The 22,829-nt window shown below is 41.6% G+C and overlaps 1 protein-coding gene across 1 annotated transcript in view; it reads left to right on the top strand.

Moving 5' to 3' along the window:
* Window positions 1-22,829, top strand: part of FAF2 (Fas associated factor family member 2) — a 63,370-nt gene that overhangs the window by 29,551 nt on the left and 10,990 nt on the right. The window contains exons 2-9 of the mRNA XM_017896136.1: window positions 2,893-2,961; window positions 10,213-10,347; window positions 12,801-12,877; window positions 15,647-15,785; window positions 17,449-17,534; window positions 17,634-17,725; window positions 19,926-20,103; window positions 22,391-22,562. Coding sequence (XP_017751625.1) covers window positions 2,893-2,961; window positions 10,213-10,347; window positions 12,801-12,877; window positions 15,647-15,785; window positions 17,449-17,534; window positions 17,634-17,725; window positions 19,926-20,103; window positions 22,391-22,562 — 948 coding nt within the window. The remainder of the gene's footprint in view (window positions 1-2,892; window positions 2,962-10,212; window positions 10,348-12,800; window positions 12,878-15,646; window positions 15,786-17,448; window positions 17,535-17,633; window positions 17,726-19,925; window positions 20,104-22,390; window positions 22,563-22,829) is intronic.

Raw genomic sequence — 22,829 nt, 5'->3', positions numbered from 1 at the left:
AAAATAGAAAAATTAGCCAAGCGTGGTGGCACACACCTGTGGTTCCAGCTACTCAGGAGGCTGAGATGGGAGGATCATTTAAGCCCGAGAGACAGCGGTTGCAAGTGAGCCAAGATCGTGCCACTGCACTCTAGCCTGGGCAACAAGAGCCAGACAGAGTTGGTCTGAAAAAAAAAAAAAAAAAAATCCCAAAACAAAATTTAGAAATACAATGTATTAATGTAAAATGAGATTTTCTGATAATGTCTAGAGGATTTCAGCTTATAGCCATGATGACTGAAGCTTATACAGAAAGATCCTTTTAACTTGGACTGATTCTTCTACAACGATTTAAGCCCATACTGTGTGCTTGGTACTAGTGAATATTACAATGAATTGTTCCCTGCTCTCAGAGAACTTACATTACCTCTGAGAAGGCAATAGAATGAATGTAAATAATCATAAGATAGGAAACAATAGGCACATAAGAGAGAGATAAAACAATTTTGGTATTTAGAGGAGGGAGCAGTCATTTGCACACTGGGAAGACGTTAAGATGAGTCCAATTCCAGTTTTTTTTTTTTTTTTTTTTTTTTTTTGAGATGGAGTCTTGCTCTGTTACCTAGGCTGGAGTGCAGTGGCATGATCTCGGCTCACTACAGCCTCTGCATCCTGGGTTCAAGCAGTTCCCTTGCCACAGCCTCCTGAGTATCTGGGACTACAGGCGCGCAGCACCACTATGCCCAGCTAATTTTTTTTTTTTTTTTTTTTTTAAGTAGAGATGGGGTTTTTTACCATGTTGGCCAGGCTGGTCTTGNTTTTTTTTTTTTTTGAGATGGAGTCTTGCTCTGTTACCTAGGCTGGAGTGCAGTGGCATGATCTCGGCTCACTACAGCCTCTGCATCCTGGGTTCAAGCAGTTCCCTTGCCACAGCCTCCTGAGTATCTGGGACTACAGGCGCGCAGCACCACTATGCCCAGCTAATTTTTTTTTTTTTTTTTTTTTTAAGTAGAGATGGGGTTTTTTACCATGTTGGCCAGGCTGGTCTTGAACTCCTGACCTCAAGTGATCCGCCCATCTCAGCCTCCCAAAGTGCTGGGATTACAGGCGTGAGCCACCACCCCGGCCTAGAGTCCAATTCTTAAAGAGACTCCACAGCGAGGAGGAGGAGCCCTGGACATCCCAATCCTTTAGTGGGTTGTAATGTAGGGCATTGAAAGTTAAGGGGGTCCTATTGGAAGCCAGAAGGGAATAGCCAAATGAGAAGAGTCCTATAATGGTCAGGACCTAAAATCCAGACTCAGAACTGTCAAAGCCAGCAGTTCTTAAAGGAACTTTTCGATTTCAATATTTTAAACATTAAAATTTTTTATTGCAAGTTTTTGTACTACATGTATAATTATAAAAAATGAAAACTTGTATACCTAAAATCTAAACTTCGGTTTTGAATTTTGTTTCATTTTTTTAAGCTCTGGAAAAGAAATGCATTCCACATTAAACCCTTGACATTGCACGTAAAGGAAACTAAATTCAGAGTTAAAATGTGCCTGTCCATGGCCATAGGGTACAGAATTAGGCAAGAACTTCAGTTTTCAGACTCATCAGTCCGTGCTACTACATTCTTGTCAGGTTGAGATCAGTCTCTTTGCCCTAGGGCTTACTGGGTGTTTAGAGGAGTTTCTTGAGGATGGAGACTATATCTTACTTATTTTCTATCCCTCCAACATAGTAAGTAAGTGCTGTATAGAATAGGCATGTAGCACATATTTGTCAAATGAAAGGATGGATGGATAGATGGATGGTTTTGGCTTTTATATTAGACTTTGAAGGAATGCTAGAGTTTAGCTCTGTGGAAATTCTGGGCATGAGATGTGTATATACATGAACTGTTAGATTTGCTAATATTGGATATCTGAAGGGAAATAGTGAGAAAATACTGTAACTGCAGTGGCTTACGCCTATAATCCCAGCACTTTGGGAGGCCAAGGCAGGAGGATTGCTTGAGCCCTGGAGTTGGAGAGCAGCCTGAGGAACATAGGGAGACCCTGTCTTTACAAAAAACATCCAAAATTTAGCTGGCTGTGATGGTGTACACCTGCAGTGCCAGCTACTCAGGAGGCTGAGGTGGGAGGATTGCTTCAGCCTGGGAAATTGAGACTGCAGTGAGCAGTCATTGCACTATTGCACTCCAAACTGGGTGACAGCAGGACCCTGTCTCAAAAAAACAGTGTGGGGGGGTGGGGTATGTTAGGTTTTACACAGTTCATATAAACTAGGTTAATACCAGTATATAAAACGAAATAAGTTAATGAAAGGCATGGCGTTTTACAGGAAAGGCTCATTACATCATTATTTAGAGGTTGAGTATTCCTTGTCCAAAGTACTTGGAACCACAAGTGTTTCAGATTTGGATTGTGTTGAGATTTTGGAATATTTATGTTATACTGGTTGAGCATCTCAAATCTGAAATGTTCCACTATGCATTTCCTTTGAGACATGTCAGCACTCAAAATGTTTCAAAAAATGTTGGAGCATTTTAGATTTCAGATTTGGGATGCTCAACCTGTACTATCAACAGAATAGTTGTTTAGCATTAAATAATATTTTGCTTAGCCCACAGGTTGAACAATCTTTAATTTTTCAAACTTGAATTTGAGAGGAGAATATTGATCTTAGTCAGTACTCCTAGTTGAAAACCTTGAAATTTTAAAAGGAATTATCATTTTTTTAGTTCTTTATGTGTCTAGAACAGTTAGCTGACTGTATAAATTCTGAATCAGTGAAGTTTTACCATACTTTCACACCCACTTGTAACATTTTTTAGTGTCTCTTCCTAGCAGCATTTGGTGTAAAATACTCATATGTATACTGTTGGTTTTCTCTAAGTAACTTTTGTTTTATCCTTCTTTTCAGGATCTGACTGGCATAGAATCTATGGATCAGTGTCGCCATACCTTGGAACAGCATAACTGGAACATAGAGGTATAATAGGATGCATTCTCAGCTTATTTCTTTTTCTCTGGTCTGATTAAGAATCAAAACCATATGTTTTTCCATAGCAGGAATCTTTTCAGTAGATTTTTTTCAGAATTACGACTCTAAAAATAAAAGTGTGGGCAGGTAAAGAATGTGAGAAAGTTTATACAATCATAGAAAAATTTGTGACTAAATCCCTCAGTATAGTGCCCCACCCCTTACTGTTTGTTAGTATCTTGTTGGGAAAACAACTGGTTTTTGTATATTTAGTTTTTAACCAGATGTCTTGATGTGAACCTTCTTCTTACATATTTTATAGTTTATTCTTTGAGATTGTCTGAGTAGTCATGTTCTATGCAACTCTTCTCCTTGACCATGAATTAGCTAGAATTAAAACACTGTCAGTTGATAATGATAATAGTGTTTTGTCCTCACTATAATGCCTTTGAAATGTGTTTTTTTTTTTTTGTTTTTTTTTTTTTGAGACGGAGTCTTGCTCTGTCTCCCAGGCTAGAGTGCAGTGGCATGCTCTCTGCTCACTGCAAACTCTGTCTCCCAAGTTCAAGCGATTCTCCTACCTCAGCCTCCTGAGTAGCTGGGATTACAGGCGCACACCACTGTGCCCGGCTGATTTGTATTTTTAGTAGAGATGGGGTTTCACCATGTTGGCCATGCTGGTCTTGAACTGCTGACCTCAGATGATCTGCCCTGCTCAGCCTTCCAAAGTGCTGGGATTACCCGCGTGCGCCACCACGCCCAACCATGCCTCTGATTTTTTTATTAGCAAGTGTGATGTTGTTACTTTGAGATAGATCCCCAAGAATGTAAGCTCCCTAAGAACAAAGATTTTTTTGTTTTAACTACTGTATTCCTAGCATATAACATGGAAATAAATATCTGTTGATGTTTCCCTTCCGTTCTTAGTATTTTAATAGTTTATACTGAGTGGATGTTGAATTTTGTCAAACACCCTTTTGATCTCAAATTACTGTTTTAATTATTATCTGCTATTTAAATAGGATGCTGTATTCCTAAAAATGTATTCCTAATATGATTTCGTTATTCAACACATTTTTGAGCAATTAAACTCAGGCTCTGACATTATATTAGTGAACAAAAATAAGTCCTTATTTTTTTTTAATTTTTTTAAGACGGGGTCTTGCTCTATCATCTGGGCTGGAATGCATTGGCACAAGCATACCTCACTACAGCCTTTGACTTCTGGGCTCAAGCGATTTTCCTGCCCCAGCCTCCCAAATAGCTGGGACTACAAACATGTAACACGATGCCCAGCTAATTTTTAATTTTTTTGTGGAGATGGGGTCTTGCTGTGTTGCCCAAGCTGGTCTTGAATTCCTGGGCTCAAGCAATCCTCCTGCCTCAGCTTCCCAAAGTACTGGGATTACAGTTGTGAGCCACCACATCCAGCCAAGTCCCTACTCTTATGGAACTTAATTCTAGAGAATTTCAGTTTGTAATAAATGATGGGAGGGGAACATCACACACAGGGCCTCTTGGGGGGTGGGGGACTGGAGGTCTGGGGGAGGGATGGCATTAGGAGAAATACCTAATGTAGATGACGGGTTGATGGGTGCAGCAAACCACCATGGCATGTGTATACCTGTGTAACAAACCTGCACATTCTGCGCATGTATCCCAGAACTTAAAGTATAATTAAAAAAAAAAAAAGAATGCAAATGAGATGAACATAGGAAATGGAACAGAGGATCTGGAGAGTTTTGCTTTTTGTTTTTTTATCTTTATTTCTTTTTATTTTTTTTGAGATGGAGTTTTGTTCTTGTTGCCCAGGCTGGAAGTGCAATGGTGTGATCTTGGCTCATTGCAACCTCCGCCTCCTGGGTTCAAGCGACTCTCCTGCCTCAGTCTCCCCGAGTAGCTGGGATTACAGGCATGTGCCACCACACCCGGCTAATTTTTTTGTATTTTCAGTAGAGATGAGATTTCACCATGCTGGCCAGGCTAGTCTTGATCTCCTGACCTTGCGATCCACCCACCTTGGCCTCCCAAAGTACTGGGATTACAGGCATGAGCCACCGCACCTGGCCTTGTTTTTTATTTTTAAGAGACAGGGTTGGGCTGGGCGTGGTGGTTCACACCTATAATCCCAACACTTTGGGAGGCTGAGGCGGGCAGATCGTGAGGTCAGGAGATTGAGACCACCCTGGCTAACACAGTGAAACCCCATCTCTACTAAAAATACAAAAAATTAGCCGGGCGTGGTGGTGGGTGCCTGTAGTCCCAGCTACTCAGGAGGCTGAGGCAGGAGAATGGCGTGAATCCGGGAGGCGGAGCTTGCGGTGAGCCGAGATTGCACCACTGCACTCCAGCCTGGGCGACAAGGCGAGACTCCATCTCAAAAGGAAAAAAAAAAGAGAGAGAGAGACAAGGTCTTATTCTGTCACCCAAGCTGGAGTACAGGTTTGATCATAGCTCACTGCAGTTGAACTCCTGGGCTCAAGCATTCCTCTGACCTCAGCTTCAAGTAAATGGAACTACAGGTCCACACTACCACACCGCGCCCTAGTGTTCAAGTTTTTGTGTGAATATGTGTTTTCATTTCTCTTGGGTCTATACCTAGGAATGGACTTCTCTGAGTCATATGGTAACACTATGTTTAACCTTTTGAAGAGCTCCCAGACTGTTTTCAAAGTGATTATACCATTTTAAATTCCCAACAGCATTGTATGAAGGTCTCAATTTCTCCACACCCTCACCAACACTTGTTAATATTTGTCTTTTAGATCATACTCACCCTAGTGAGTGTGAAGTACTATCTCTACGTGGTTTTGATTTGCATTTCCTTAGTGGTTAAAATTATGTTGAATATTTTTTCATATTCTTGTTGAACATTTGTATATCTTCTTTGCAAAAATGTCTATTCAAGTCCTTTGCCAGTTTTTAAATTTGATTATCTTTTCATGTTGAGCTGTGAAAGTTTTGTTTTGTTTTGAGATGAAGTTTCACTCTGTGGCACAGGCTAGAGTGCAGTGGCATGATCACGGCTCACTGCAGCCTCCACCTCCCAGGTTCAAACAGTTTTCCTGCCTCAGCCTCCTGAATGGCTGGGACTACAAGTGCCCCATGCCCGGCTAATTTTTGTATTTTTACTAGAGGCGAGGTTTCTCCATGTTGGCCAGGCTGATCTTCAACTCCTGGCCTCAAGTAATCCACCCACCTCCGCCTCCCAAATTGCTGGAATTACAGGTGTAAGCCAGCATGTCTGGTCAGTTTGTGTTTTTTGAGACAGGATTTCTCTCTGTTGCCCAGGCTGGAGTACAGTGGTACTGTTATGGGTAACTGCAGCCTTGACCTCCCGGACTCAAGTGATCCTTTCACTTCAGCCTCCTGAGTAGCTAGGACTACAAGCACACACCACCACGCCCAACTAATATTTTATTTTTTTATTTTTTATACAGATGGGGTCTCGCTGTATTGACCAGGCTTGTCTTAAACTCCTGGGCTCCAGTGATTCTCCCACCCTGCCTTCCCAAAGTGCTGTGATTACAGACATGAGCCACCATGCCTGGCGCTTATCTGATATTTGATTTGCAAATGTTTTCTCCCATTCTGTGAGTTATCTTTTTACTCTCTTGATAGTGGTTTGTGGTTTTTGTATTTTGGTTTTTTTGAGAGACGGAGTCTTGGTTTGTTGCCCAGGCTAGAGTGCAGTGGCATGACCATAGCTCACTGTAACCTTGAACTCCTGGGCTCAAGAAGCCCTCCTACCTTACCCTCCCTGATAGCTGGGACTACAAGTGCATACCATCTTGCCCCATTCATGATAGTGTAATTTGATGCAGAAAAGTTTTTCTTTTTGATGAAGTCCAGTTTATCTACTTTTTTCTTTTGTCGCTTGTGCTTTTGTTGTCATATCTAAGATACTTTTGCTTAATCTGAGGTTGTGAAGATTTATACCCTTGTTTTAAGAGTTTTATAATTTCAGCTCTTATATTTAGGTTTTTGATGTATTTGATGTATTTGTAGTTAATTTTTATGTATAATGTGATCTAGGGGTTAATCCACTTTCTTTTGCATGTGGATATCCAATTATCTCAGCATCATTTGTTGACAGATTATTCTTTCCTCAATGAATTGTAAAACTAGGGGCCTACTTGGTATTAGCCAGATTTCAAGTTTGAAGCCAGTAATTGAGTTTAGAGGGCACACTGCCCTCCGAAAGACCACTTTCACTTCTGAAACCACCTGCAGTTTCAGATGGTTACAAAACCATCTTCAGATTTGCTAATTCACTAGAACTCACTGAAAGCTGTTACAGTCATAGTTATAGTTTATTATAGAGAACATATACATTAAAAAAAGCAGCTAAAGGAAGAGACAAATAGGGCAGAATTGGCCGGGCGTCGTGGCTCAGGCCTGTAATCCCAGCACTTTGGGAGGCCGAGGTGGGTGGATCACGAGGTCGGGAGTTTAAGACCATCCTGGTCAGCATGGTGAAACCCCATCTCTACTAAAAATACAAAAAGTAGCTGGGCGTGGCAGTACCTGCCTGTAATCCCAGTTACTCAGGAGGATCAGGTAGGAGAATTGCTTGAACCTGGGAGGCAGAAGTTGCAGTGAGCCGAGATTGCACCACTGCACTCCAGCCTGGTGACAGAGCTAGACTCCGTCTCGAAAAAAAAGAGAAAAAGGGGGCAGAGTCGAAAAGGATTTTGGACATGAAGCTTGCATACTACGCTCCTGCGGAGTCAGGACACATTACCTTCTTGGCATAGATGTATGACAATATGCATGAAGTATAGTAGCCCCCTCTTACCCACAGTTTCACATTCTGTGGTTTCAGTTACTCGTAGACAACTGTGGTTTGAACATTTTAGGTGTAAGATTCCAGAAATAAACAATTCATAAGTTTTAAAATGCGTGCTGTTCTGAGAAGCATGATGAAATCTCACTCTGTCCCACTCTACCTTACCCAGAACGTTAATTATCCCTTTGTTCAGTGTCTCCACGCTGTATACAGACCCACGTGTTAGTCAGTTAGTAGCTGTTATCAGATCAACTGTTGTGCCATTACAGTGGTTTTATTCAGGTCCCCCTATTTTACTTAATATTGGCCCCAAAGCACAAGAGTAGTGATATTGGCAACTCAGATATGCCAGAGAGAAGCCAGGAAATGTGTCCTTTAAGTGAAGAGGTTAAAGTTCCTGGCCAGGCGTGGTGGCTCATGCCTGTAATCCCAGCACTTTGGGAAGCCGAGGCGGGTAGATCATGAGGTAAGGAGTTCAAGACCAGCCTGGCCAAGATCGTGAAACCCCATCTCTACTAAAAATACAAAAATTAGCCGGGCACGGTGGCAGGAGCCTGTAATCCCAGCTACTTGGGAGGCTGAGAGGCAGCAGAATCGCTTGAACCCAGGGGGCGGAGGTTGCAATGAGCTGAGATTGTGTCACTGCGCTCCAGCCAGGGCAACAGAGTAAGACTCCGTCTCAAGAAAAAAAAAAAAAAAAAAGGGTTAAAGTTCCTGACTTAATAAGGAAATAAAAAAAATTGTGGCCGCGGCGCGGTGGCTCAAGCCTGTTAATCCCCAAGCAACTTGGGAGGCCGATGACGGGCGGATCCACGAGGTTCAAGGAGATCGATGACCCATCCTGGCTAACACGTGAACCCCATCTCTACTAAAAAATACAAAAAACTAGCCGGGCAGAGGTGGCGGGCGCTTCTGTAGTCCCCGCTACTCGGGGAGGCTGAGGCAGGAGAATGGCGTAACCCAGGGAGGGCGACTTGCAGGTGAGCTGAGATCCGGCCACTGCCACTCCAGCTGGGCGCAGAGGCGAGACTCCGTCTCAAAAAAAAAAAAAAAAAAAAATTGTATGCTGAAGGTTGCTAAGGTCTAGCTTGTGTTTGTGAAATTGTGAAGAAAGAAAAAGAAATTCATGCTAGTTTTGTTGTCACACTTCTGCAAAAATTGCAGCCACAGTGTATAAGTGCTTAGTTAAGATGGAAAAGGCATTTTCTGAGTGGAAGACATGAAGAGAAACAGCTTCCGATTGACAGCATTCAAGTTTGGTACTATACATGGTTTCAGGAATCTGCTAGAGGTCTTGGAATATATCCCTGTGGATAAGGAGGGACTACTGTATTGCCAACCAGGGAAGCTTCAGTGCTTCCAGAGTATTTATTAGGGCATCATTACATAGGCATGATTGATTTGCTTGGCTCCCCACATGGTTGAACTCAATCTTCAAGTCAGCTGATACCAAGTTGTCCAAAGTTCCCCACCCTAAACCACATGATTGATCTTTCTGGCATGGCCAGCTTTCACCCTAAGACTACTGGGTGTTGCAGCTGCAACCTAAAATCTGGTAACAAAGACATGCTTATCAGGTCTGACATAGATTACCTCCCAAAAGGCAAAGGCCAGACATCTCTTTGGGTAAGGCCAACTTTTTTTTACTACATTGAGATAAATATTTATTTTAAGGACAGAGTTCAGGAGGGAATGAGTGTTTTAAACTGCATATCAGTAGTCTGGCAGGAGTTGTATTAGGATCTTTATGTACGGCCAACTCATTAAATTTTTAGATTAACTCTGAGAAATATTGTTCCTTTATTTTGCACATAAGGAAACTGAGGCTCATATGTTTTTTTCTTCTTTATTTTTTATTTTTAGAGACAGGGTCTCGCTTCATTGCCCCGGCTGGTCTCGAATTTGTGGTCTCTGGGCTCAAGCAATCCTCTCACCTCAACCTCCCAAAGTGTTAGGATTACAGGTTTGAGCCACTGCACCTGACCTGAGGCTCATACATTGAGCAACTTTTCTGAGAGATGGAGCTAGGATCAGACCGAAGTTTCTCTGCTGCAAACCCCTTCATCAGATGCCACTCATCAGGACTGCTTCACTGCATAACTCCAGGGGTACCGCCCACATTGTATTCTCTGAGGATGACTTTTCTTGGGATTGTACAGTGAAGCACTTTATATCCCAGCAACCCTAAATAATACATACCATCCGAATAAAGGCAGTGTGCTTGCTGCATAAATGTAGCTTCCAGACAAGTTTCCTCATCTCCTCTACTGTGTATGCATTCTGGAGCCATCACTCCACATTGCCTCCCAGTATAGCCGGTTAAAAGGTCCGTGAAGGTACACTCCTCAAGTGACCTTTTGGTGTATTACTGGCCATCCTATTTTGGAATACCATGCAATAGTTGCCTCACCTCTTTTTCTGGGTTGATTTGAGCATCACTGAAACTCTTGCTACTCTGTTTTCCTTCTCAGGCTGCTGTACAGGACAGATTGAATGAACAAGAGGGTGTACCTAGTGTTTTCAACCCGCCTCCATCACGACCCCTGCAGGTTAATACAGCTGACCACAGGATCTACAGCTATGTTGTCTCAAGACCTCAACCAAGGGCAAGTTATTTCATAGCTGGAATTTCCCCATTTTATTTTAAGTATATTCACTTGGTTATATTGATCTCCCTGTGACAGGAGCAAAATAAATATTTAGAATGTAAACCTGTTAGTTAGACTTGGCCCCTTGGGTATATTATTTTGCCTTGATTCCTCAAGGAATTGTTATAGAAACTGCTAATTTTTTGTTTTCTATTCTTTGCCAGTTATTTGGAGAGTGTTTTCTATCTCTTAAGTTACAATTTGTTTACTCAAGTTCTTTGTTGCTTCAGTTTACTTAATCTTAAACTACTTTTGAGGAAGTATATGGAATCTTTGTAGGAGCTCTGGCCACGTCTTTGAAATTAGCCTTGAAGGGCTAGTAGCAAGGAGGTGGTTCACTTAAATTTGACAGATATTTAAGAGCACTCCAATAGCCTGGTATTTTGCTACTGGGGATCCAGACATGAATAAAGAGCCAGTCTTCCCATTTCAAATTCAATTTCTCACAGTCTAGTGAAGGAAGTCAGACGTGTACCTGATAATGAACTCTAAAGAACTTCTTGGACTTTCTTTTTCTTATCCTTGGGGTTATACTCACCTCTTATACTTTTATACTTGCATTTAGAATCCTAAGAAAACATTCCCTTTAACATTGCAACAGTTAGAATTTTCTCCGTCATCAAGCCTTTTTGTGGAGTACTTGATTTTTGTTTTGTTTTGTTCTGTTTGAGACAGTGTCTCACTCTGTCGCCCAGCCTGGAGTGCAGTGGCACAATCTTGGCTCACTGCAGGTTAGACCTCCTGGGCTCAAGCAGTCCTCCACCTCAGCCTCCTAAGTAACTGGGACTACAGGTGTGCGCCCCCATCCTGGTTAATTTTTGTATTTTTTGTAGAGATGGGGTCTTGCTATGTTGCCTAGGCTGGTATTGAACTCCTGAGCTCAAGTTATCTGCCCACCTCAGCCTCCCAAAGTGCTGGAATTACAGGCTTGAGCCACTGCGCTTGGCCTACTTGATGTTTTAAAACATGTTTCTAAGTAGTGCTTTGTGGTTTTCTGAAGTACAGTAGCAGATTCCCATGTCAGCCATGGGGCTCCAGAGCTTCCTGTCCACAGACACAGAAAGTGTCTCAAGTTAACACAATGTGACGTCTGTGAAATGCTTTATAAACTATAGAGCTCCGGATGTATACTAGTTTTAATGATTAATAACAGCAATAATAATTAGCATTATTACTAAGATAAGCAGCTATATGGGGATTTGTCATTGTAGTTAATATAATTATTTAACATTTATATACCAATGTCCAAGGTTAGTAATAGTGATTATCTTTCTTCCTATTTCTATATACATTATTTTAGGTTTTCATGTTTGTTTTGTTTTGGGGTAGAATCTCCCTCTGTTGCCCAGGCTGGAGTGCAGTGGCGTAATCTCAGCTCACTGCAACCTCTGCCTCCCAGGTTCAAGCGATTCTCCTGCCTCAGCCTTCCGAGTAGCTGGGATTACAGGCACCCACCACCATGCCTGGCTAATTTTTGTATTTTTAGTAGAGATAGGGTTTCACCATGTTGGCCAGGCTGGTCTCAAACTCCTGACTTGGAATGATCTGCCTGCCTTGGCCTCCCAAAGTGCTGGGATTACAGGTGTGAGCCACTATACCCAGCTAATTTTTGTATTTTTAGTAGAGACAGGGTTTCACCATGTTGACCAGGCTGGTCTCGAACTCTTGACCTCAGGTGATCGATCTGCCTCAGCCTCCCAAAGTGCTGGGATTACAGGCGTGAGCCACCGAGCCTGGCCTATTTCTGTATACCATATTTTGATGTATAAATCTAAAAAGGAAAGAATTGAGTATGTATCATTCGGGGGACATTAACTTGCAACTGAATTTGACAAGTATGTAAGTAGCTGCCAAAATAAGTATTAAAGCAGTTTTGTTTTGCTTGTTTGTTTGTTTTTGAGACAGAATCTTGCTCCGCCCCCAGGCTGGAGTTCAGTGGCGTGATCTCAGATCACTGCAACCTCCACGTCCTGGGTTCAAGCGATTCTCCTGCCTCAGCCTCCCCAAGTAGCTGGGACTACAGGTGCATGCCACCATGCCTGGCTAATTTTTGTATTTTTAGTAGAGATGGAGTTTCATCATGTTGGCCAGGCTGGTCTCAAACTCCTGACCTTAGGTGATCCACCCCCCTCAGCCTCCCAAAGTGCTGGGATTACAGGCAGGAAACACAGCTCTGGACCTTAAAGCAGATTTAATACAAAAATTATGCGAAAAACAAAATGATAGGAAGATGAAATAAGACCAAAGATAGTGGCACTTAGGAAGGATGAGGTGGCCAGGAAGAAGGAACTGTATTTTAGAGGAACAAATCACATGGAAGGACAAAAAAGAGTCAGAAAATCTGACCTAGCCATTTGATAAAATATTAGGGATTGAGAGAATTGTGTCTAACTTTGTTTTTGGACTTTCAGGGGCTGCTTGGATGGGGTTATTACCTGATAATGCTTCCATTCCGGTTTACCTATTACACGATACTTGATATATTTAGGTATGTACCTTTGGATTTATGTGTTAGTAGAATAGTAACACTTCGGAGCTGAAATTTAGGCCAAAATAAGTTTTATGCTCTATCAATGTTGACTTGCCAATTTGTCATGAGATTGAATACTCTTCCCGAACTGTCTTTTAATACAGTATAAAAATATTTTAAATTGTTGAAGCATTGGCAGGCATTGTGAAATGGAATTGTTTTTACATCAGTCTTACCTATTGTTTGCAAAACCAATCTGGCTATATTGTCTCCCCCTCCTCCCCCAACCATATTTGTCACCTCTACACTTCCTAGTTGATGTCCACACCCTTTCCTTTCTAACCACTATCATCTCCTAGCTTCACACTCCTTAGAACTTTTTTCCTAAACTACTTCTCCACCTGACTACTCACAGTCCCAACAAATTCTCTTGCTCTGAGATTACCCAGTTTGCCCTTGATTCCTCCCACAATAATTGGACCTCCCTAGACACTCCCATTATACCTTTTCTTTCTTTCTTTTTTTTTTCTTTTTTTGAAACAGAGTCTTGCTCTGTCGCCATCGCCCAGGCTGGAGTGCAGCGCCACCATCTCGACTTACTGCAACCTTCACCTCCTGGGTTCAGGCGATTCTCATATGTCAGCCTCCCAAGTAGCTGGGATTACAGGCATGCGCCACCACGCCCGGCTAATTTTTGTATTTTTAGTAGAGACAGTAGAGATGGAGTCTCATTTTGTTGGCCAGGCTGATCTTGAGCTCCTGGCCTCAAGTGAGCCACCACACCTGGTACCTTCTGTACCTTTTCACTTTGCTCCAGCAACCTCTAGGTTGCAAACACTGGACCCTTTTATATATATACCCACTTGCTTCATACCTTCACCTTTCTTCTAGCTTCCTTCATGTACCATTAAAAGAGCTCATCATTGGAAGCTACAGAGGGTCCAGGGCCAGAAAATGAGTGGGGCACAACTTCCTAGCACATCAGGCTTGGGTTATCTGGCCCAGAGCCAGATATGGGGAACTAAAATGTTCATGGGCATCCAGGCGAGCAGATGGAGCTGGGATATGTAGTCTGGGCCTTGTGTATACAGGGAACCTGTACCTCCCTTCAAATATGGGACAGCCTTTACCCTGCTGTAGGGCGCAGAGTCTGAAGGTGTGGGTCCAGCAGCTGCATAAGTACAAGGGTCAGATAGTACCTTTTATATTGGCCCCTTGGTGTTTTGTGAGGCTGTCGGCTTAATGACTTTCTTGCTTTAGCAACATTTTTCATGGTCACCAATTAATTGCTTAGTACTCTTTCCATCCCCATTTTATATAAGAATGAACAGGTAAAAACCTTTAAAATCATAATGAAAACTAAGTTGACACTCTCTGTTTTTCTAAAAAATAAAAAAAGCTGAGTGTCTAAATTGTGTAAGATCGTAGATATATTGTATAATGAGGAAAAAAAAATAAAGCCATTAAGAGATAATTCTAAAATGCTTAATTTCAAAGAAAGTAGTTAAAACATCAGTCTACTAAAGAATTTCTAACCATTCCCCCACGTATACAGCTTACTACATTTTGTGCTTTTAATTCGCTGTGGAATGTTTGTGTCGATGAATTTGGTTTGATTACTCGGGAGACATTCCAAGTAGAATTGTATACATGGGGAATTTGTTGGGATAATGAATTGGTTCACTTTTTGTTAAGGAAAGTACCATAGTTTAGTCACCTTGTCTGTGCTGAAAATTTTCCAAGTAAATGAATATTGTTTGCTTTCCCAGGGAAAATATGCATGGCATGTATTACTAATTTTAATGCAGCTGTATCATCCAACCAGCTTTTTTAATGTTACACATTAGCCTCTGTCCCATTGCCTTCTCTGGAAACCCAAAGGATAAATAAATGGTACTATGCAAATAGGGTAGGCCCTTTAGAGACAGATGTGTGATACCATTAGGTATGTATTCTTCACTTTACAAGAGCTGCCAGTACTTCACATCTGCCAGGGTACTGTGGAGCAGTTTTATAACTTCCTCCGTGGATACCATCAACCATAAATCATCAAACAAAATGTACTTGCCCCTTTGAAGAGCAAGTAAATCATAACTGCAACTTTAGATTTGAAGTTCCTATCCATAATTTGAATAGTTTGGGGTTGTGAACTCAATATTCAAAATCCCAGGAAAACAAAGGAGAAGGAGGAGCAAGTAGGACAACCAGACAGTGACCTCTATTCTAAAGCACTGTCCAGTAGAACTCTCTATGATAATAGAAGTGTTCTGTATCTCCGCTGTTCAATATGAAAGCCATTAAACATGTGGCTATTGAGCACTTGAAATGTGGCTAGCATTACTAAGGAACTGAATTTTAATTGTACGTAATAGATTTAAATTCAGAATAGCCACATTAGACTAGTGGCTACAGTATTTAGATGGTGCCATTCTAGAGAGTCTGGGTGCATAGCCTGACACGTGATCTTTTTGGATACTGTGTCTTCCCTTCCAAATCCTTCTAGCCCTAAATTGTTCCACAAAAAATACTCAGGATTTATGTAGGCGAGTGTTGGAATTTATAATCCCAGTAGTTCGCATTCTTCCTGAACAAGCAATAGAATAACACTTGCTGCTTTATGGCTTTTGAACCAGACTCTACTCTCGGATTTGATGGTCCACTCACAGACCATTCACCTCCCTTTGTTGCCATGCCTCTGGCTCTGTTACAGGAATCTGTACAAATTGGCCCACTCCATATGCACTATAGTAAGCTGGATTCATGTGATATTTATTCCTTCTTCCCCAGGTTTGCTCTTCGTTTTATACGGCCTGACCCTCGCAGCCGGGTCACTGACCCCGTTGGGGACATTGTTTCATTTATGCACTCTTTTGAAGAGAAATATGGGAGGGCACACCCTGTCTTCTACCAGGGAACGTACAGCCAGGTCAGTGCCGCAATCCATGTAGATGCCAACTTACTGAGATGATTCTACCCTCAAAGGAAAGCATAGTCCAGCACTGATCATGTCCTTCTTTTACTTGAAAACCTTAATTAGCTCTTCAGTGCTTACAGGGGGTAATAAAAAAAGACCAAACCCTTTAGCTGGCTTCTCTTTGATCTAATGCTGCCCTTCTTTTGAGGTCTTTTCTGCATAACTTTACCATACCCTCAGTTCCAGCTGACTCATTCCCTGAACATAGTCCGTACTTGCCTACCTCTGTGCCTTTGCTTTTGCTGGTCCCTCCATATGGAATGCCTTCCTCACATTTTTGCTAATTGGAATCTTACCAGTCCTTCAACTAGCTCATGTCGCTCCCCACTTATAACTATCCGTGATTGTTGTGCCCTGTCCTCCCCTATCTCACAATCTAGAATACTAATCTTTCCCTTTGTTCTTCCATAGCTTTTAAAACTTGATAGCAATTTTATATTCTTTCCTATATTATTTGTGTTCATGTCTAATCTCTGCTACCAGACTGTAAGCCCCTTGAAGGCAAAGCCTAAATCTTCTTTATCTCTCACAGAATTGAATAAGGACGTAGACCATAGACTCAGGGTAGCACATCTCATTCAGCCTCAGCTGTGTAGACCTTTGACTCAAGACCTCACCATTCAGGGGAGGAAAAATTAGAGTTCTGTGGGTGTTAGGTATGTCTCTAGTTTGCCAGAGAAATACATAGAATTAACACTATGGGAATAGGGAAAACTATGGGAATGCCGTGGGAATAGGCACAAGGGGGTTCTATTATGCAGCCTCCAGAATTCCTGAATCTATCTGGAGAAAGAGAAAAATGCTCACCCTTGCTTCCTGCTTTGATTTTCCCATATCTGCTTTTTATCATAGTCAGTCTCCTCGGTGGCTGTTCCCACCCCACTCAACAAACACTGAGCAGCACCTACTGTATGCCAGGCAGTGTCCTCAGTGCTAAAGATACAGAGATGAGTGAGATGAGCACCTCCCGTGTACCCTCTCTGCTATGATCCTGAGGGTAGATCACCCTTGGCCATGTCAGCAGTTGTACAGTATAATGTACTCAGGAGCACGCACATGCAGAAGCATGCACAGGAATCTTGGATGCTAGCCTTGTCTTTGAAAGTCTTTTACACCCTATGCTCTTTAGAACGCCTTTGGATCGTACAGTCCATCATTCCTACTCCATATGGCCTAGGATCAGGGTTGTCTTCACAGTTATTTTTTACTTACAAGGATGTTGTAGCTGTGAAGTAGGAAAATTCTCATCTCCCTTTCATATGGTCAGATTCTCCTGTTTTTAATCTTCCTTAGACTGTGGGTGCAGCTGACTTTTCTGTGATTTGTTGGGAACCTGTGTTTGTAAGCCTGTCTACTCTCATGTGTCTGTTACAGTTTGAATCCTAACAACACTAAAACCTTTTCATTAAAGCTTGTTAGCATGGAGTTTCTATAGGGAGAGCAATGCCAGGGGTGTGAAGGTAGGAGCTCAGGAATTTTCTGATTTCTCGCTCACCTTTTTTCCTTATTTTTTCCTTTTGTTCCTAAATACATAACCGTATCCATTAGGACCCTTAGCCTAAATATAAGCTCAAGGCACAGTCTTCGTAATAATGAGTGATCTTGTTTCTCACAGGCACTTAACGATGCCAAACGGGAGCTTCGCTTTCTTTTGGTTTATCTTCATGGAGATGATCACCAGGACTCTGATGAGTTTTGTCGGTAAGTGGATTGATTATTTTCCTTCTCTTTTCTGACTCTTTCTGGTGACACTTCGTAGTCAGCAAGTTGTTCTCATGTCCTTTTTATACCGTTCCACAGCAACACACTCTGTGCACCTGAAGTTATTTCACTAATAAACACAAGGATGCTCTTCTGGGCATGTTCTACAAACAAACCTGAGGGATACAGGGGTAAGTTATGTTTCTTCTGCCTCATTCAGGTTGTTGGAGAATCTTTGGAATAGTCTGGAAAGACATGCCATGCCATTTATTGCAGGAGTGTTCGTTCTGTGGTAGGATACGATGCTAGTTGCTGTTTTATATTGTCTCATTTAATCCTCTCAGCAGTCTTGAGAGATGGGGCGTCATATTACCTTCACTTTATGGTTTAGGAAACAGGCTCAGAGAGTTTAAGCCACTGGCTGGAGGTCACACAATTAGCAAGTTTTTTTTGTGTTGTTTTTTATTTAATTAATTAAAATTTTTTTTGAGATGGAGTCTTGCTCTGTCACCCAGGCTGGAGTGCAGTGGCGCAGTCTTGGCTCACTGCAACCTCCGCCTCCTGAGTTCAAGCGATGGTCCTGCCTCAGCTTCCTGAGTCGCTAGAACTAGTGGTGTGCGCCACCACGCCTAGTTAATTTTTTTGTGTTTTTAGTAGAGACAGGGTTTCACCATGTGGCTTCAGACTCCTGGACTCAAGTGATCAGCCCACCTCAGCCTCCCAAAGTGCTGGGATTACAGATGTGAGCCACCGCGCCCCGCCATAATTAGCAAGTTGTAGCATATGATCAGGTCTGCCAGATTCTAAAGCCCATTCTTCACATTCAGCATTGCCAAAGCCTGCCACATTCATAGAAATATCCAGTCTTGGCTAGCAGCTTGCCTTTAATCTTAATGGGCTTTTTACTGAAGAGTTTCTTCTTTTCATCAACAATTTGAACAGAGCCCTTGCATAGTGAGTCAGTTGTTTGAGTACCTTGAGTACTAATATGGATTTGGAAAGTTCAGATCTTTAGAGATAAGTATTTTTAGACGTTTAGTAAAAGATATGAAGGCATCCAGTGAGGAAGAATGTAGTCATTTTTGCGGCTACTTCTATCCAGCAACCTTCGAGTTTATATTAGCATGCCACATACTGTGCCATGACTTTAGAACCAAAGATGCGGCAGATATTGTCCCTGTATCCCGGAATCTGAATCTTCAGCCTATTTGTTTTTAAACGTCCAAATTCCTGCATGCATTTTGCCATTCTAATATGGCTTTGACGGGGGCGGAAGGGAGGTTGTGAATAGAAGGAAGGTAAGGACTTTTTTTAATAAAAGTTTATAAAATCTCTTATTTCACACCATAAGGAAAACATAGATAAAACTCTGTTATGGTAAAAGTTTAGTCATTTGGAAACCAATTTTCTTTTGTTTTTTTTGGTTTTTTTTTTGAGACCAAGTCTTACTCTGTCACCCAGGTTGGAGTGCAGTGGTGCGATCTTGGTTCACTGCAGCCTCCACCTCCCGGGTTCAAGTGATTCTCCTGCCTCAGCCTCCCAAGTAGCTGAAATTACAGGGAGGTACCACCATGCCCTACTAATTTTTGTATTTTTTGTAGAGATGGGGTTTCATCATGTTGGCCAGGCTGGTCTCGAATCCCTGACCTCAAATGACCCAACCACCTCGGCCTCCCAAAACTGCTGGGATTAAAGGTGTAAGCTACCAGCCCAGCCTCAACTTTCTATTAATAAGCTTCTTTGGAACAGAAGAACTAACCTTTTTATGGGTAGAGAAAAGATACATGGGGAGAAAGGGTAAGGAAAGGATTAGGCAAGAGAAAAAAAGATGATGGTGGAGATTATTATCAGTGTCATCAAGCTGAGACTTGCAGCCTTGTGCCCTTTTAGGTTTGAGCCCTTGTACAGGGAAAAACAGTGCCAGATTCTTTATAGATACTTTTCCTACCATCAAGTAGACATTATCCTTGAACTCTGCAGCCTTCCCTGGCATCATCACAACAACTACACCGCCACCAGGAAAGCCTGTCTTATTCTAGTCAAGCACCTAGGGATAGGCATGCAAATTGATAACAAAAACAAAAGATTACAAAACTGGGAGGAACTAGGCATGGTGGCACACTCCTGTACTCCCAGCTTCAGGAGGCTGAGGTGGTCGGGTCACTTGAGCCCAGGAGTTGGAGACCAGCCTGAACAACATAGTGAGCCCTGGCTCAAAAAAAGAAAAGAAAGAAAGAAACTAGGAAGGGGGGAAAGGCAGAGACTAAATGATACCTCCCGTCTTCCTCAACCAAGATTAAAATAGTTCTCTCTCACTCATTGTGAAAAGTCTAAGGGTTGATCTTTTTCACCGTCAAGTCCTGCCCTTGATCTGTTGGGTCTTTTTGTCAGTCTCACAGGCTTTACGAGAGAACACCTATCCATTCCTGGCCATGATTATGCTGAAGGATCGAAGGATGACTGTGGTGGGACGGCTAGAAGGCCTCATTCAACCTGATGACCTCATTAACCAACTGACATTTATCATGGATGCTAACCAGACTTACCTGGTGTCAGAACGCCTAGAAAGGTACAAGGGAGTTCCCTTCTGGAACAGAGAGAGACCAGTTGTAAATTTGGAGGGCTGACCTGGGGCTCTACCAATACTGACTTCTTTTGTGCATCAGGCCACTGTTAGCTTTTAGCTTTGCCCATTTATTGTCAAAATATTTACATACTTTGACCTAAATTACTCTATATCAGGTAATCTGTTCTTAGAGATGCTCAAAATAAAGACAAGGGCTGGGTGCAGTGGCTAACACCTGAAATCCTACCACATTAGGAGGCTGAGGCAGGAGGATTACTTGAACCCAGACTGGGCAGCAAAGTAAGACCCCATCTCTACAAAAAATAAGAAAAAAATTAGCCAGGCATGGTGGTACATGCCTGTAGTCCCAGCTACTTGGGAGCCTGAGGTGGGAGGATTGCTTGAGGCCAGGAATTGGAGGCCGCAGTGAGCTCTGATTGTGCCTCTGCACTCCAGCCTGGATGACAGAGGAGGACCCTGTCTTTAAAAAATAATAAATGAATGAATAAACAAAATAAAGACAGGCCTCTATGCTCAAGAATGTACATTGTGGTATTTAGAATAGCCGAATACAATATAAAGAACTTTGATGTAAAAAAAAAAAGTGGAATGGCTATAATTCCTCTCCATTACATAAGTTATGTACATTAATTATAGGAAATCCTAAAACCACAAAAAGGCACAAGGAAGAAATTTAAAATCACTGATAATCCTACCACCACTTGAACATTGTTATATATTTTTTTAATTTTACACATAACACACACCCCTCTATATGTACACATTTATTTGTAAAATTGGGATAATACTTTTTTACAACCCTCTTCATGTAAGAATATATCACAGCCTTTTCCCTTGTCATTAAATACTCTGCCACGTTTTAAAATTACTGTATAACATTCTATTATCTAAATATATCATAATTTAACCAGGCCACTCTCTTTGGATTTTTGGATTACTTTCTGTTTGTTGCTATTATAAATAGCATACATGGAGATAATTTTTTGCAATTTGTGATGGTTTCCTTAGATTAAAATTTAAATTCCTGAAAGTACAGTTTCTGGGTGAGATGATATAAGTATATGTTTAAGACTTTCGATTTGTAATGCCAACTTGCCCTCAAGAAAGTTAAACAAACTTAAATTTATGGAAAGCTTTTAATAACATGGGGACATGCTTGTTACGTATTAGAAAAATGCAGAATCAGGCCGGGCATGTTGGCTCATACCTGTAATCCCAGCACTTCGGGAGGCTGAGGTAAGATCGCTTGAACTCAGGAGTTTGAGGTCAGCCCGGGCAATGGTGAAACCCCATCTCTACAAAAAATACAAAAATTAGCTAGGCGTGGTGGCACACGCCTATAAGCTGAGGTGGCAAGATTGCTTTAGCCTAGGAGGTTGAGGCTGCAGTGAGTCATGATCGCACCACTGCACTCTAGCCTGGGTGACAGAGCAACACCCTCTCTCCAAAAAAAAAAGAAAAATGCAAGATCAAAACCCTATAAATAATAGTGTTATTTTAACTGTGTAAAAAAAATGTATAGAAGAGGAAACTTTCTGAGGTAACTGAAATGTTCTTTCTTGATTGGAGTGGTGATTATGTGGTTACATTTATCAAAATTCATTGAATTGTACATTAAGATCTGTGCATTTCATTGCATGTAAATTTTGTCTTAATTTTTAAAGAAAGTATAAAGCAAGAATGTTTTATCTGTTCAACTATTTTGACTGGCTAAATATTTTGGCTAAGAGAAAACAGAAATTTGTTGGAGAGAAACTAGGAGCTATGCCAAATGTTATATGGTGTTTTATCTTTGATTAGGGAATCTCTGAATCACTCTGAAAACTCTACATTTTCAGATCTGCTACAATGTGTATATGGATGTATCTGTGTGTGTTTTGGTTTTATGAGATCAGTACAAAAATGCAGTAACCCAAAATGGTATTTACTTGTAAAATATGATGTTGATGATCCCTTCATAATAACAGTACTGTGTTACATTTGTTAGAATTAGGGGAAAAATTTTATTTTAAAAGAGGAGAGGAAAACTTGCTGTTTTCTTTTCTGCCAAATTAAACTGAGATAAAAGGTGGTTTATTCAGATTCTGCCATGCTCTGCTTTTGGAATCTCTTATGGCAGTGTGAAATAGTCATCTGCTAAGAATATCAACGTTTTTACACACACACACACATAACGCACGCACGCACACACACAGAAAATTTCAGTATAAGAAAACACAGAACTTGTGAGAGTGCTGTTTTTCTTCTCTTGCTTTTGATCTGTTCACAGGGAAGAAAGAAACCAGACCCAAGTGCTGAGACAACAGCAGGATGAGGCCTACCTGGCCTCTCTTAGGGCTGACCAGGAGAAAGAAAGAAAGAAACGGGAGGAGCGGGAGCGTAAGCGGCGGAAGGAGGAGGAGGTGCAACAACAAAAGTTGGCAGAGGAGAGACGGCGGCGGGTAATGGACCTGTGGCTTTACTCCCTGTGGTTTCCAAACTGCCGAGACTTTGCCATCTTGGTCTTAAGTGTAAAAGGAATAAATGATAGCCACCTTAAACAGACTAAAAGAAAAAAAAAAGGAAAAAGGAAAGAAAAAAATAGAACATATTGTGATTATGGGTGATTTAAATTTTTCATACCATTTAAATACTCATTCTTTTTTAAATAAAAATTTAAAAAAAGGCTGGGCGCGGTGGCTCAAGCCTGTAATCCCAGCACTTTGGGA

This window comes from Rhinopithecus bieti, unplaced genomic scaffold, assembly GCF_001698545.2.
Source record: "Rhinopithecus bieti isolate Rb0 unplaced genomic scaffold, ASM169854v2 scaffold_26546, whole genome shotgun sequence".
In the NCBI taxonomy this organism is placed as follows: domain Eukaryota; kingdom Metazoa; phylum Chordata; class Mammalia; order Primates; family Cercopithecidae; genus Rhinopithecus; species Rhinopithecus bieti.
The sequence above is the reverse complement of the archived record's forward strand: the minus strand, read 5'-3'. Positions and strand labels throughout refer to the sequence as shown.